Source organism: Pelecanus crispus, chromosome 10 (genome assembly GCF_030463565.1).
Source record: "Pelecanus crispus isolate bPelCri1 chromosome 10, bPelCri1.pri, whole genome shotgun sequence".
Classification (NCBI taxonomy): domain Eukaryota; kingdom Metazoa; phylum Chordata; class Aves; order Pelecaniformes; family Pelecanidae; genus Pelecanus; species Pelecanus crispus.
In genome coordinates this window covers 12,029,591-12,042,711 of record NC_134652.1, presented here as the reverse complement: position 1 = coordinate 12,042,711, position 13,121 = coordinate 12,029,591, and the positions used below count along the sequence as shown (strand labels likewise).

The 13,121-nt window shown below is 38.5% G+C and overlaps 1 protein-coding gene across 2 annotated transcripts in view; it reads left to right on the top strand.

Annotated features, from left to right (window-relative positions):
- SHOC2 (SHOC2 leucine rich repeat scaffold protein) overlaps positions 1–13,121 on the top strand; it is a 66,071-nt gene that overhangs the window by 33,489 nt on the left and 19,461 nt on the right. For both annotated transcript variants that reach the window (XM_075717405.1, XM_075717404.1), the window contains exon 3: positions 8,679–8,816. In XM_075717405.1, the coding sequence (XP_075573520.1) occupies positions 8,679–8,816 (138 nt within the window). The remainder of the gene's footprint in view (positions 1–8,678; positions 8,817–13,121) is intronic.

Sequence of the window (13,121 nt, the reverse complement as noted above, 5' to 3'; positions counted from 1 at the left end):
TATACTCTATGTTGCTCTTTGTGAACCTGGTCTTTCTTATAAATTGCATCCTACCTAACATAGGTGGTAAATTTTCAGAGTGGATCTTGCCCAGTATATCCTGCTTCTGACTGTAGACCTAAGTAAACGTCTGCATAAAAACAGGGTAAGTTGTATATATAAGGCTTAACCTGACTCCTTTCCCAGATCCAGCTATTTTCATTTAAGGGATTTCCTGAATCTGGTGCAGCTTGTCTCTTTAGTAATTCTCAGTAGACTCCTCTTCCAAGGGCTTCACCATTTTTTTCTTTTAAACGCCTATAAATGCTTTGCATCCTTAACAAGGTCCACAAGTTTGCTTTGAACGTTGGTCTTGACTGAAAGGTCACTGTTATGCAGATGTTAAATATATATACATACCGAATGCAAAAGCAGAACTTACCTGTTCACTTGGCTGTTGAATCTCTGGTGGCATCCATGAAATAAAACCTTAACGGAAAGGTTTCCACGTGGAAGCTTTGCCAAAACACAATCTGGAGGGATAATTGTGGAAATGAGTTCACAAGGTGGATTCCAGCTTCGTCACCGTATCTGGTAAATTGTCCATTCCACTGAGATCAAAAAGTGGAAGATTAGAATGGAAGAATGTGAACGCTTTGGTGAGTCAGACAGCACGAGAAGGATGAAAACCAGAGGAACGGTCTTGGGATGAAGCCAAGCAAATGCTTCAATTTGCAGGCTGTTACTTAGGCAAGCCTTTCGCATTTCTTGTATCAAGAGTTTTATTGCATTCCTCCATGCTGTGTTGAAGGAATTGTTTTGCACAATCAAGTCGATAATATTTTCTTTGCAAAACCAAGGTTGCATGCTATACTGGTTTTGGATATTTTTGTCATCTTAGCACACACAGCTCAAACAGAAATAATATTGTCAACGCGGTTGAAATTACATTTGCATAGTTTCTGCAAGTTTCTTAAGACTCCAAATATTGTGTTTTCTGTCTGTGAATGCAACTCTTATTCTATGGAGAATCTGGTCAGGGCTGTTCTGCAAGGGAAATATTTTTAGATTGTAATTCAGGGAATCTGCCTACACCAGACTTGGAATGTCTCTGAGACTCTCTTCTGTTCTTCCCTTCCCCCATCTACCCAATATTTAGATCATTTGTGGTTTCTTCACTACTTTGAAACTCTTTTTCATAACACTTGCACCTGTTTGGTTTTCAGTAGCATAGACAGCAAACCAGATGTGTGCAGCTGCATTAGTTCATGTGTACTCACTCCATGCTGAATATAGTGCCTCCTTAAGTGACTTGTTGCAAAGCTTTTCAGTGATGCTCTGAATTTCACTTCCCCCTTTTTTAGCAGACCTGACAATATACGGAAATATTTCTTTATATTATTTGTATCTAAGAATGCCTTCTTCTGTTTCAGCAGTTTGAAGGAAACCAAGTTGTGTTCCTGGGTTTAGTTGGCATGCTAATGTCTGCAAGCGCAGTGATTGAGAATATTTTTGTATTTTTGTATTCTAATGTGATAAAAGCATGAAGTTGTGAGTAGAAGTGGAATAAATGTAGGCATTGATACGTGTGTGCTACTTCTAAGAAGTCAGAGAAAATGACTGCTTATTTGATCCAGTACTGTTTGCTCTCTTGAGCTGCAGGAAGGGTGAAGAACCTGATTTTGGCTGGCTTCAGCTTTGGTGTCTGGGTTCTGATTCCTGTGAAGGCTCTTGTGGGGACGCAGTTTCATCTTGTCAGCTAGTCAAATTCCTCCTGATTACATTTTCTTCAGACTGGCTTTATGATAATGATTAAGTAGTCCTGCTCTACTTGCAGAGCTTATTGGGATGATGCCCCAAGTGTAATTCTGGTAAATACTGACAGCTTGTTAGAAGTCCAGCTGCCTTTTTTTTTTTTTTTTAATATCAATGCTGCAATTATTTTAACTGTTTGAATACTTTCGTAAGTGCTGAACAGAGGGAAATAACCGTTTCCCTCAGGCTGCCCTTGCTAATGCAGCCTGGGAGGTGGTTAGCCTTTATTATTTGAGAGCAAGCACACTTGTTCGATACTCAAAATGGACAGGATCCAAGACGTGACCCCAGGTTCAGCCTCACCAGGACCCCCTGCTCCTTCCCTGCAGAGCTGTTCCTCACCGGCTGATGCGAGGCTCTACTGCTTTATGGGGTTATTCTGTGCTAGGTGCAAGACTTTGCCTTTGTTTTGGCACTTCATGAGATTCCTGTTGGTTTATTCTACTGCCCAGCTCAAATCCTGCCTTGAGCCCTTGCTAAGACTGTTTCTCCTACATGTTTAAAATGTTGTTTGAACACGTTTTTAGTTTTATTTATATTTGTTACTTTCGGTTATAAACAATAAATAAAAAGTGTTTTGCTGTTGTGTCTCGTTGAAGCTTGTTTTAGACCAGATTTTGAGCCTTTCTTTTCAGTTAAGCTTAGCTTCTGTGTTTTTGAGTGGTTCCCATAACTAGATCCTGTCGCGCATTCCGCAAATTCTAAATATTTTACTGTGCTTATTTCTTACTTATATGAATATTTTAACTTTGGTACATAAGTCAATTGTGACCATATTAAAATTGCATTCTTTCTACTTAGTAACTCTTCTGTGTAAGTTATAGTTGTGCAGTAATAATTCAAAATAGCTCTGACTGCTTAACTGTTCTTTTGGGCAGTTGGTAATGCACAGCAAAAAGTTCAGGCTGCCTGTTACATTGATGTACTCAAATCTCAGAGAGAGGGAAAAGATTTGGAAACGGTAAAACTGTTTTTAATTTTTTGTTTTCCTAACATCAGGACACTTATCCCAAAGAGTTTTATAGACAGACTAAAAGGTCTTTTACCTACACCCCAACCCCAGCAGAGAACCTAGTGAGAGATGAATAACTACCAAAGTTATTCAACGGGCCACAAAAATGATCCGAGGGCTGGAGCCCCTCTCCTACGAGACCAGGCTGGGAGAGTTGGGGTTGTTCAGCCTGGAGAAGAGGAGGCTGTGGGGGGACCTTATGGCGGCCTTTCAGTGCTTAAAGGGGGCCTATAGGAAGGATGGGGGCGATCTTTTTAGCAAGGCCTGTTGTGACAGGACAAGGAATAATGGATTTAAACGAAGAAGAATAGATTTAGACTAGACATAAGGAAGAAATTTTTTACAGTGAGGGTGGTGAAGCACTGGCACAGGTTGCCCAGAGAGGCAGTGAAGGCCCCGTCCCTAGAAACATCCCAGGCCAGGTTGGACGGGGCTCTGAGCACCCTGGGCTGGTTAAAGCTGTCCCTGCTCACTGCAGGGGCTGGGCTGGATGGCCTCTAAAGGTCCCTTCCAAACCAAAGGATTCTATGATTCTATGAATATGGGAACTATTTTTAACGTGTTCCCAGCATTGCTGATTTTGGATAATTATTCTTTACAAATTAGCTTACAACCAGTGCTCTGACACACCCAGCCTGAAGTCCCACTAATACTTGCACTCTCCTCTTGTACTTTCCATAAGAGTCTTGATCCTCTTGCTGTGTCATCTGGCCCAGGATTTGTCATGTCCTGAAGGATTTCATAATTTTCAATCTGCTTAAGCATGGGCAGGCACGGAGTTAATCCAGTGGAAAACAGGCTATATGACAAATTGTGTTTGCTGTCCAAGAGTGTTGCCCACTGAGTGAATTAGTGATAGGAGACACTGAAGCCTCTTTGCTATTGACCTATAGTCTCTCCCTATATGACTGTTAATTTGTGTGTACTTTTATGTGGTTTTTTTTTTTAATGAAGACATACTTTGTTTTTTAAATAGCCAAGAAGAATTTTCAGAATTATGTAAGTCAGGGCATGTAACTTGGTCCTCTTGTTGTAACAGGCTTTCAAGGTTGGCCATGTAATGGGACTATAATTCTGCCTCATTATGCAGAAAATATTAGTTGTTTCATAATGCTGGGGTTTTTCAGCAGGTATATTTAGCTTTGTCATACTATGACATTTAGTCTCCGTGCATATAACCACACTGAGCTGATTGCTCACCCCACCTTTTTAAAGTATTGTTGAGATGCATACTTAGCTATATTTTTAACAGTGTTTTTAACTGGAAGGTGGTTAAATGCATGTGAATTGTCTGAAATTTTTATCTTGTAGAACTTCTTAAAGTACAAATTTTTTAAAACTACATAATAGGGTGTAACTAACCGTTTTGTGAAGGTTATTTATGGAGAAACTGCTTTATGTATTTCATACAGGCATTGCTTCTACTTCAAAATCTTTTATTGTCAAGCCAGCTAGTATATGCCGTTTCTGTCTGCTTTCTTGGTGGATTTTGAGCTTCAATTACTTTTTTTTTTTTACTTGCAATTACAATGCAATATCATAGTTAAAAAAAAAAAAGGGGGGGGGGGGGGGGGGGAGAAAACCTTAGCCACAAGCCTCATCACCTTCCTAGTTTATTTTCTAATTGTCCTGAGGATGCTTGTCCCTTCAGTGCAGTTGCAAGTAGTCCATAGAGAATACTTTATTCACTACTGTGAGCTTAAGATTTGTCTATTTTGGCCATTACTTGTGGCAAAAGGAGTTAGTTCATTTTACGTGTGATTAGTATTTCGCTAAAGTAGTGCTTGCCTTACTCCAGTGATTTTGGGTGTTCAAGTAGTCCTTTGCTGAAGCGGTGCTGGAGTTGTCCACGTGGTGAACGGGAATGGGTTTTTCTTTAGTAAACTGCTTTCTGGGTAAGGCTGATTTTGAGCTGCAGCACATTTCTACCTCATGTATTTCTGTTCAATTGATTAAGATATGAACATGTTTCAGCAAAGTTTACGTAGTACACCAGAAAAGAGCAAATGTTGATTCTTCTAATATGAATAAGATCATGAGCTCCTTGCTCACTAGCCATTTTTCTCTTTGTACCTGAGCGAATCTTTCTTTTAGGAAAACTTTCTTTTTGATTTTGACATACACTTCTTACCCTGGCCAAGCAAAAATGCCAGATTTTGCTTGTATCTTGGTGAAACTTATTTTCACCTTTTTAAGAAGTGTTTCCTTCAGTACAGTTGCCACTGTTCAGACAATAAGAAGGACACTTTCAACCACTGAAACAAGCTGGCTTTACATCAGCTCCTAGGAGAAGCATTGTGCAGATGGCCTTAAGTTCGGCCTCTTTGTTCTTGCAGATCATTATTTGTTGTATCAATTGTTTATGCCATGTGTTTATCCTGGCATAATTTTTGAAAGAGCTGCTGTTGTGCAGTGGTGCAGTGCACAGTGTGTCCATTCATGGGGTAAACCACTGCTGTCAGTCAGGTGGTAAAAGAGCTGCCCCTGTTCTTCAGCTGCTGGCTTGGCGGCAGCGCGTGCTCCGTGCCCGGAGTGGTTCTGGTCCCATGTACTGGGATGTTTTCAGTAGTGTTGGTCACGCTAACTGCAGCATTGCTGGTACTCAGACCTCCAAGCACACAGAACAGAGAGCGTCTCACCCAGAAAAGTAGTTAGGAACAGAGTTCAAGGAGACGACAGGGCAGATGGTGTTGATCGGCCACAGGGCGTGACCAGCATTGGTTTGTAACGGGCTGGACCCTTTTATTTCCTTATCCTTCTATTTTCCCACACTTGTCCTTCCTAAACTACATTGATCCCTCCCTTTGCCCTTCCCTAAAGATCCCATAGCAACTCATACCATCCCAAGTTGCTCTTCCTTGAACATCATAGTAGGTGTTCAAGCCCCATATGCAGTAACAGCCCTCAGTCTGTGAGACGCTCTGGAGAGCCTTTCCATTTACTCACTGTGATGGGTCTCACACTGGCTATTGGGCTGATGGCTCTCCTGGGATGGCCAGTATTTGGGTTCTCCCACCCACTGCTGGTCTTCCATGTACCTTTGCATGTGAAGATGAGCCTCTACCACACCACCTAAACATTTTTCACCTTGTTAAGCAGATTGGATGTCAGAATTTTTTCCATATGTCATGGAGAAGAGGAGAAATTGAGTGCTTTTTGTTGACTTACACACTCCCTGTATTGTGTCTCAGCAATCCATGTTAAAGTATTGAAAGAATTTTAGTACCGACAGCACTTCACCTCCCCTCTCCTTCTGATCTTAGGGGGGAAAAAAAAAGAACATTTTGGTGAGATGCTGTCAAACCATGAGTATTATTATGCCCAAGAGCAAGATTCCTTACTGAGCAATGTGAACTAAAAGCTCAATATTATAATATTTCTTGAAATTGCCTTCCTTAAGTCACTGTACTTCATGATAGGGCTTTAACTTTCACTTGATTTCTGCTCTAAAGTCTAAAATTTGTTGGGAAGTCCTCAACCTATTTCATATTCAGGATTTTTGTTAAATGTTTACTGGTGTTGCTTTTTAAAATAACGCTTGCATCTTTAATATAACAATATTAAGTATGACTATCCAAATTAAACCAAAGTGTTAGCTTGTCCTTAATCGTCTAAATAAACATAGGCATCTCTTTTCTTTTTTTTCCCCTCCCCAGAGTTAGCTAGTAAGATGTTTGTTTCAAACACGTTGCTTGCTGTTGTCAAAGTTTTCAGCAGGTGCAAAAATGAAGTGCAGCAAATGTTGCTGCTGTCTTTCTTCAACTTCAGCAGATGTAGAGTGGGAAGAGTCAAGTAAATGAGAAATCAGTATGATGAAATGAAATTTATGCCATATTTCAAAGTTGACATCATTGGTTTAGGTCTGAAGTGAAAACAAATGAAAACAGCAATCATGAAGTGAAAACTACTGCCCCAAAGTGTGTGAAGGTTCTTGAGTTATCTTACTAAAGATTTGTGGGGTTCTTTGCTTGCTTGTTTGTTTAAAGGGAGGGATTTTGAAGTCTTCCTCAAGCTTTGCTTCCTCCTTCTATTGCCTTCTACACTTTGCCCACTTATTTTCATGAGTAACAAAAAGACACTCCTACCACAGAACATTAGCTCTTGCTCAATATTTTCTTAAATTTGCTTTCTTCTGCATATTAATGGCATTGAAATGTATGGTTTATGCAGTGCTGGATACAGCATGTTTGACTGTTGACTCTGGTTGCCTGGAATACACTTGAATGCTGAGTTAAGAGAGGGGACATACACACAGTGATGGAGGAGCTGTTTAAGCACCATCTTTACTTTTCCATCTGCCTAGTTTCTAGAAAAACATCCCAGTTTGGGTTAATAAATGCAGGAAATAAGATCAGTTATATGTTAACAATCTAAGAAAAAAGGAAGAATGAAGCTGTTGGGGTTGGCTTTTTTTTTTTTGCTGGTCTTTCACAACTGTTTCATGATATGTAGTAAGTATTGTGGCTATATGACACCTGCAACTCAATAGAGTTTGAATTCATATATATGTTACGATTTATTAAATCATCATTTGTGATTATCTGCTGATCTAGTGGGTAGACATTCTATGCGTCAGACCTTGTCCAGGCCAGTCCTGTAGGCCTGTGGGAAAATCCTTAAAGGATTGAGTCAAAGATACAACACTGAAGCTTAAAAATAGACATTCGCTCCTCAAAAGGAATTTGCTACTCTTCCAAATTTGTAACTCACTGAGTCATGCTCTTATATACAAATACAGTGACCTCATCTTCACTGGATAGAGTTGAAGCTGTTCAAATAATTCTCATTAATTTCACCTCCATCAGATGCAAAAAATGTGAATGCGTATGTCTGTATTCATGCACACACTTTTGGGTTTTTTTAAACCCAACAAGCTATTGCTCAGAACACAGTATGTTTGTCATTAAAATAGGTGAAACTACTCTACATAGAGAGTTGTGCCTAACTGTACTTTTAAATTAATGTGTGAATGTCAGGAATGAAGCAGTTCAGTGTAAAGTAGCTCTAAACTCTAAGCAAATCCAATCTTTTTTAAGGCTTAATAGATAAGCCTTTTATTTCAAACTTCCATTTGCTGTAGTTCTGCTTGCATATATCAAATACAATACTCTGTGTAAATAGGTTTACAGTTTACTTATCATATGTTGCCTTTTTTGTGATGACTAAAAATGATGAAAAATAGCACTCAGGACTTTGGGTGGATTATTTAGGTTGTCAGCCAAATAGTTTTGATGTCTGTTAATTGTTGATTTTGTGCCTGAAAGTAATTCATGGTATAAAACCAGCTTTCAGTTTCTCAAAATTCAATACAATTCACTTACTCCATGACATTTTAAACTTCTGGTCAGCCTGAAACGAGCGTGAGGTATAGGTTTTGTACTCATCTTCCACAGCTTGAGCTGTCAGGAGAAAATCAGTAAATAAGATTTCTTCAGAGAATCTATAAAAATATAAATATAAATATAAAAATATGTATAAAATAATACTTATATTATAAAGATAAAATAATATTTATAAAATATTTATAATATTTATATTTATATTATAAATATATAATATAATACTATTTATATAATAATATAATATTTATAATATTTATAAAAATAAAAATATAACTATAAATATAAAAATCTAAAAATCTAAAAAATCACTTTCTGTGAGTTTTTCAAAATTGTTGATCAGGTTTTAGACCTGACTGATGAAACTATGATCCTGTAATGCCTTATTTTATATGTATAACTTTATGGTAGCAATAGGGTTTTTTTCAGATTACCCCAAAATCTGTCTGATTCTAATAATCTCTGTGTGGAAGTCGTTGTCTAGAGCTGTACATTACAGAATGTGATGTTTTGGTTTTCTTGTGTGCTTTTAGGTGAGTTGTGTAACCTCATAACGCTGGATGTAGCGCACAATCAGCTTGAACATCTTCCAGAGGAGATTGGAAGCTGCACGCAGATCACCAACCTTGACTTGCAGCACAATGAGCTCTTGGACCTACCAGAAACCATAGGTATGTGAAGAGGGTGGAGAAGAGAAAATAAATTACTGTTTCAAAATGTTCAGTAAAAGGAACAAATGTGAGAATGAGTATTTGATTGGTGACTGTAGAATGACTGGTGTTCAGCTCCAGGCAGCTTCACACTTGAGATTAAAAGCAACGTATGCGTGTTACCTTAAATGTAGTTTCTAGCTCTCTGAATTACATTATGAAATATAGCTGTGCTGCAGAGTGCAGCATCGTCTAAGAATGAGAGTTACAAGGAAAAAAAATCCATCGCTTCTAACTCTTGATTTAAGGTGTTCTGTGGTTATGAGTAAATGTCTACAGCTTGTCTGTCCATTCTGTAATGAGACTGAGCATATAAAGAAATAAAAGGCTAAAAGACTCGTAGTTGAAGTGTAATACTTTGGCAGATAGTTTTAACTGACATCTTTGGCTAAAGAAAAATAGAACTAAAAAGAGAAATGTTTTAAATGAATTATGTATATTTTATGTTCTTTGGTAGAACAACTAAAAAAACCTTCCAAGTACACAAAGTTATCATGCTCTAATGCAATAAAATACAGAGGGTTTGCAACTTAGATTGGGAATAACAGACTGAAATAAACACCGTCCTGGTTGGTTTCAGAATCTCATATAGGATGAAACAACAAAATATGACTTTTCCTATTTAATTAAATCAGTTTTAAACAGGTGGCAGAAAAACATGCATGCTGTGATTTAACAAGACAAAAACCAAGGCCATCATGATCTTAAGCTCTTATTTGTTACCAGGACATACTCAGAAGACCGAATGTTATCACTTAAATGATATTTAATGTTGAACATTTTGGTAATGTACTTTAATGCATAGTAAAGTGAATGAGCAGAAGAGTGAGGAGCCACATAACAACACTCCAGCTTTTCTTCTAGCAGTAAAGTGTTGAGTGTAGAGTTACTGTGGCTTTTTGTTTAGAAAGTTTGACCTGAACAGAGTTTACATTGATGAAGTATCCACTGGAGCTAAACTTCCTTCCTGGACTGATGATATTTTTAAACTCTGGAGATCCCGTTCCATCTGGAATTTGCATCTAACTTACCCAATTCATAAGCACAGCCTTTATTTTTGTAGCTATTTGGTAAATCTCATTGAAAGTTGTTTTACATAAAACTTGTGTAGTGTACATGTCATATTTAGGAAGCGAGTTCTCTGGATAAACTGCTAATTATGGGAAAAATTCTCTAAGCAAGTGTGAGCTTTCCATTGTCAGGGCTTATAGACCACTATTGTTGATGCTTGTGCAGAATAGTAGTACAATTTACTGAGTTGTTTTGTGACTGGCGGTCACTGACCTTCTCGGAGGACCACAAAAATCTTGCTTATAATATGCTGCAAGACTGTGCTTACAGGGAAAGGTCTTTGGGTAGGAGAGGCACAAAGTTACTTAGGCAGTTGTCACTTGTGATAGATAGGAAATTGCTGACTATGCAGTCACGGTAGTTTGGACTCATCTGTTTCTTCAGAAAGTTATTGTAAGCTTAGGTGATTTCTACTGAGTCAGGTTCATACCTGGTTGGACTGGATTTCTGCCTATTTTCTTTGTTTTGTTTTTCCATTGCATTGTCTTTATGGCGTTTTGAAGTTACCTATTTTTAAATGTATATAGCTGTCTCTTTACATGCTTATCTGAGCTGAATATCAATGCTATATAGCTCAACAAACCAAAGACAGTTGAATAATTGTAAGTGCCAGCAGTGCGCTGTTGTGTCTTCAACCTTACACTGGTCCAGTTTTTGCTGCACTGGAAAATACCTGTTGTTTGTATTGACCAACGTGTAGTAGCTGAGCGTTTCTGTTTGGAGTGAAAACTTAAAATCAGAAATCAGTATTTGTGCCACATATGCAAACAGCCAGAATTGAATACTGAAGGGAAAAATTTTAAACTCCAGTTTAAATGATAATGATCAACCTACATTTCTGCATGTTACAGAAAAGGCAGCCGTAGCCAGTTCAGCAACATTGGCTCTATTTCTTAGTCATCGCAGTTTTGGTTCAACATTAAAGCAAGTTGCGGCTTGATTTTTAGATTACAGCTTGCTTTGTGGTTAGGATTGTTCAGCGAGAGACTTTGAGTACTGAGAAAAACCCAGCGAGTAAATGGCGCATGGCCGCGGCTGCGTGATGGCCGCGGGATGGCCTTTCCAGCCTCTCCATCTCTTGCTCCAGTTTCTGTCTCTTCCTAACTCAGTTATCTACCTGGTGTTTGGCACAACTGGCTTTTCTTGCGACATTTACACGCTGCCAGGTTTCAGTACGCTTAATACGTAAGTGCTGTTAATGTTTCCCCACTTCAGTCAAACTGGGGTGGGGGTCGCGCACCGGGTACAAAAAAGATGAAGCGCATTTGCTCGATATAAATATTTAATGTGCCATGAGCCTGCTGGTATGGAACAGACTTCCCATTACTGCCAGGTCTGTCCCCTCCTCCCTCACCAACACCCTTTTGATGGAGGCCTCTTTCTCTTGAGAGGGATGTTTTTGTCAAGCTGCTTTGAAAAACAAACAGCCCCCTTCCTTCTCTGTTTTTTCCTCCCCTGAAAAAGGACCCCCCCCCCCCCCCCAAAAAAAATACCCACCAAAAAAGCCCAACCCCTTGTGAAATGTTTCGTAAATTCACTGCTGAACTATCTAGCCAAGTTTTGGTTTTACTGCAAAAAGATTTCTGAATCTGCCAGTTAAAAAAAAAAAAAAAAAAAAAAAAGAAAAAAGCTTGTTTTCTAACTAACAGTACTGCTGTACTGAAATGTGCTGGAGCTGCGAGGAAGGGATGTTGGAGGGTGACATGCAGGGGAGTGGCAGGGAAGGGATTATGCATCAGCAATGATTACAGAGGTAGCAGAGCCAATATACCTACTCTGTAAAAATACAAATTTCTTGTTTCAACTAACGCTGTATAAGCATACTTTCTTGCAGTAGCAAGTGTCGATTTTAGATATTAGTTGTCAGGAAGTGACCCAATGTCTTGCTTTATAGATATTGGCTTGATACATTCATATCTGTATTTCTGTTGATTGAAAATTGTAAAGTACTTTGTATATTAGATCACTTCCTGTAAGAAAAATGAGCTTTGTGGAATGGCTTAGTACATTCCAAGAGTCTCAAGTCTAGAATCAAAATCATAGTGGAATCTTAGCTGCTTAGTGTTTCAATTGCAGATTTCCCTCCCCCACACACACCCCCCTATGGGTTTTTTGGGGGTGGGGGGGGAGGAATTATGATCTACTTTTATTTACAGAATGTCTTATCTCTGTATACTTAGCTGTCATACTAATATATCCAAAAGATATATAAAAGAACATGAAGAACATATTATTTATATAAAAATTAAATAATTGGACTTTTGAGACAGAGAGAAATTTTGGGTGGAGTAAAGTGTTTCTTTGGATTACAAGCTAGTTTAGCAAATTTTGTGCTGCAAATACGACATTGTGAGTGTTGCCTCGTTGAACTAATTTTAGTATTCTGTACAAATGTGTTCACAATTTCTTATTTAAAAGCACAGAAACACTTATTTGAGAAAGAAATTCAACAAACAAAATTACAATTTTTTTAAAAAAATCAGATTTTTCATCTGTTTTGTAACTTTCTAGTTTTGTATGTGGAGTTTGTGTGGAGCTTGATTATAGTCAAATGTGCTGTATTCATGAACATTTAAGGCAACGAACATTTTAATAAGAAAAAGAAAAGTCAGTTGTAAATGTTCCAAAATGATGCTTTAAAAGCACAAAAAATTCCGTCACTGGACACGCTTTCCAGTGTCTGACATGGCACTGTTCCTAAGAGAGATGGTTAGGAAAATGAGAGGCATATTCAAAGCCCTGCGCTATATTCCTGCCCTTTGCTGCGACACACGAGCTCAGAAGCTGAAATCACGACTCATGAAAGCAAATATTACGTGGAGTAGCTTTGCCATTTTTGCTGGTTGAAATTGTGCTACGAACTAGGCTTCTAACCTGTTTAGCCCCAGTGTACCTCCGAGAGCACTGTTGTGCTTTTAAAACATATGGTTGATAAAACATGAAGCATCGTGACCAGAACCAGGCACATATAATTGGTACAGCTCAGATTATATAAATTGTGGTTGAGAACTTTCAGTCCCTAGAAGTCCTAGTAAAGATACTTCTGTAGAAAAGTGGAACTGCTTTAAAATGGTATTTTAAGTTTAGCAGGCTTAGCAAAAACTGGAGAAGCCTTATTCTGAAATGTGTGACAAATGTGCTGGACCTGATGAGACCCAGCAGAGCACCTGCCGCTCCCTCAGTGCTCAGGGGTGA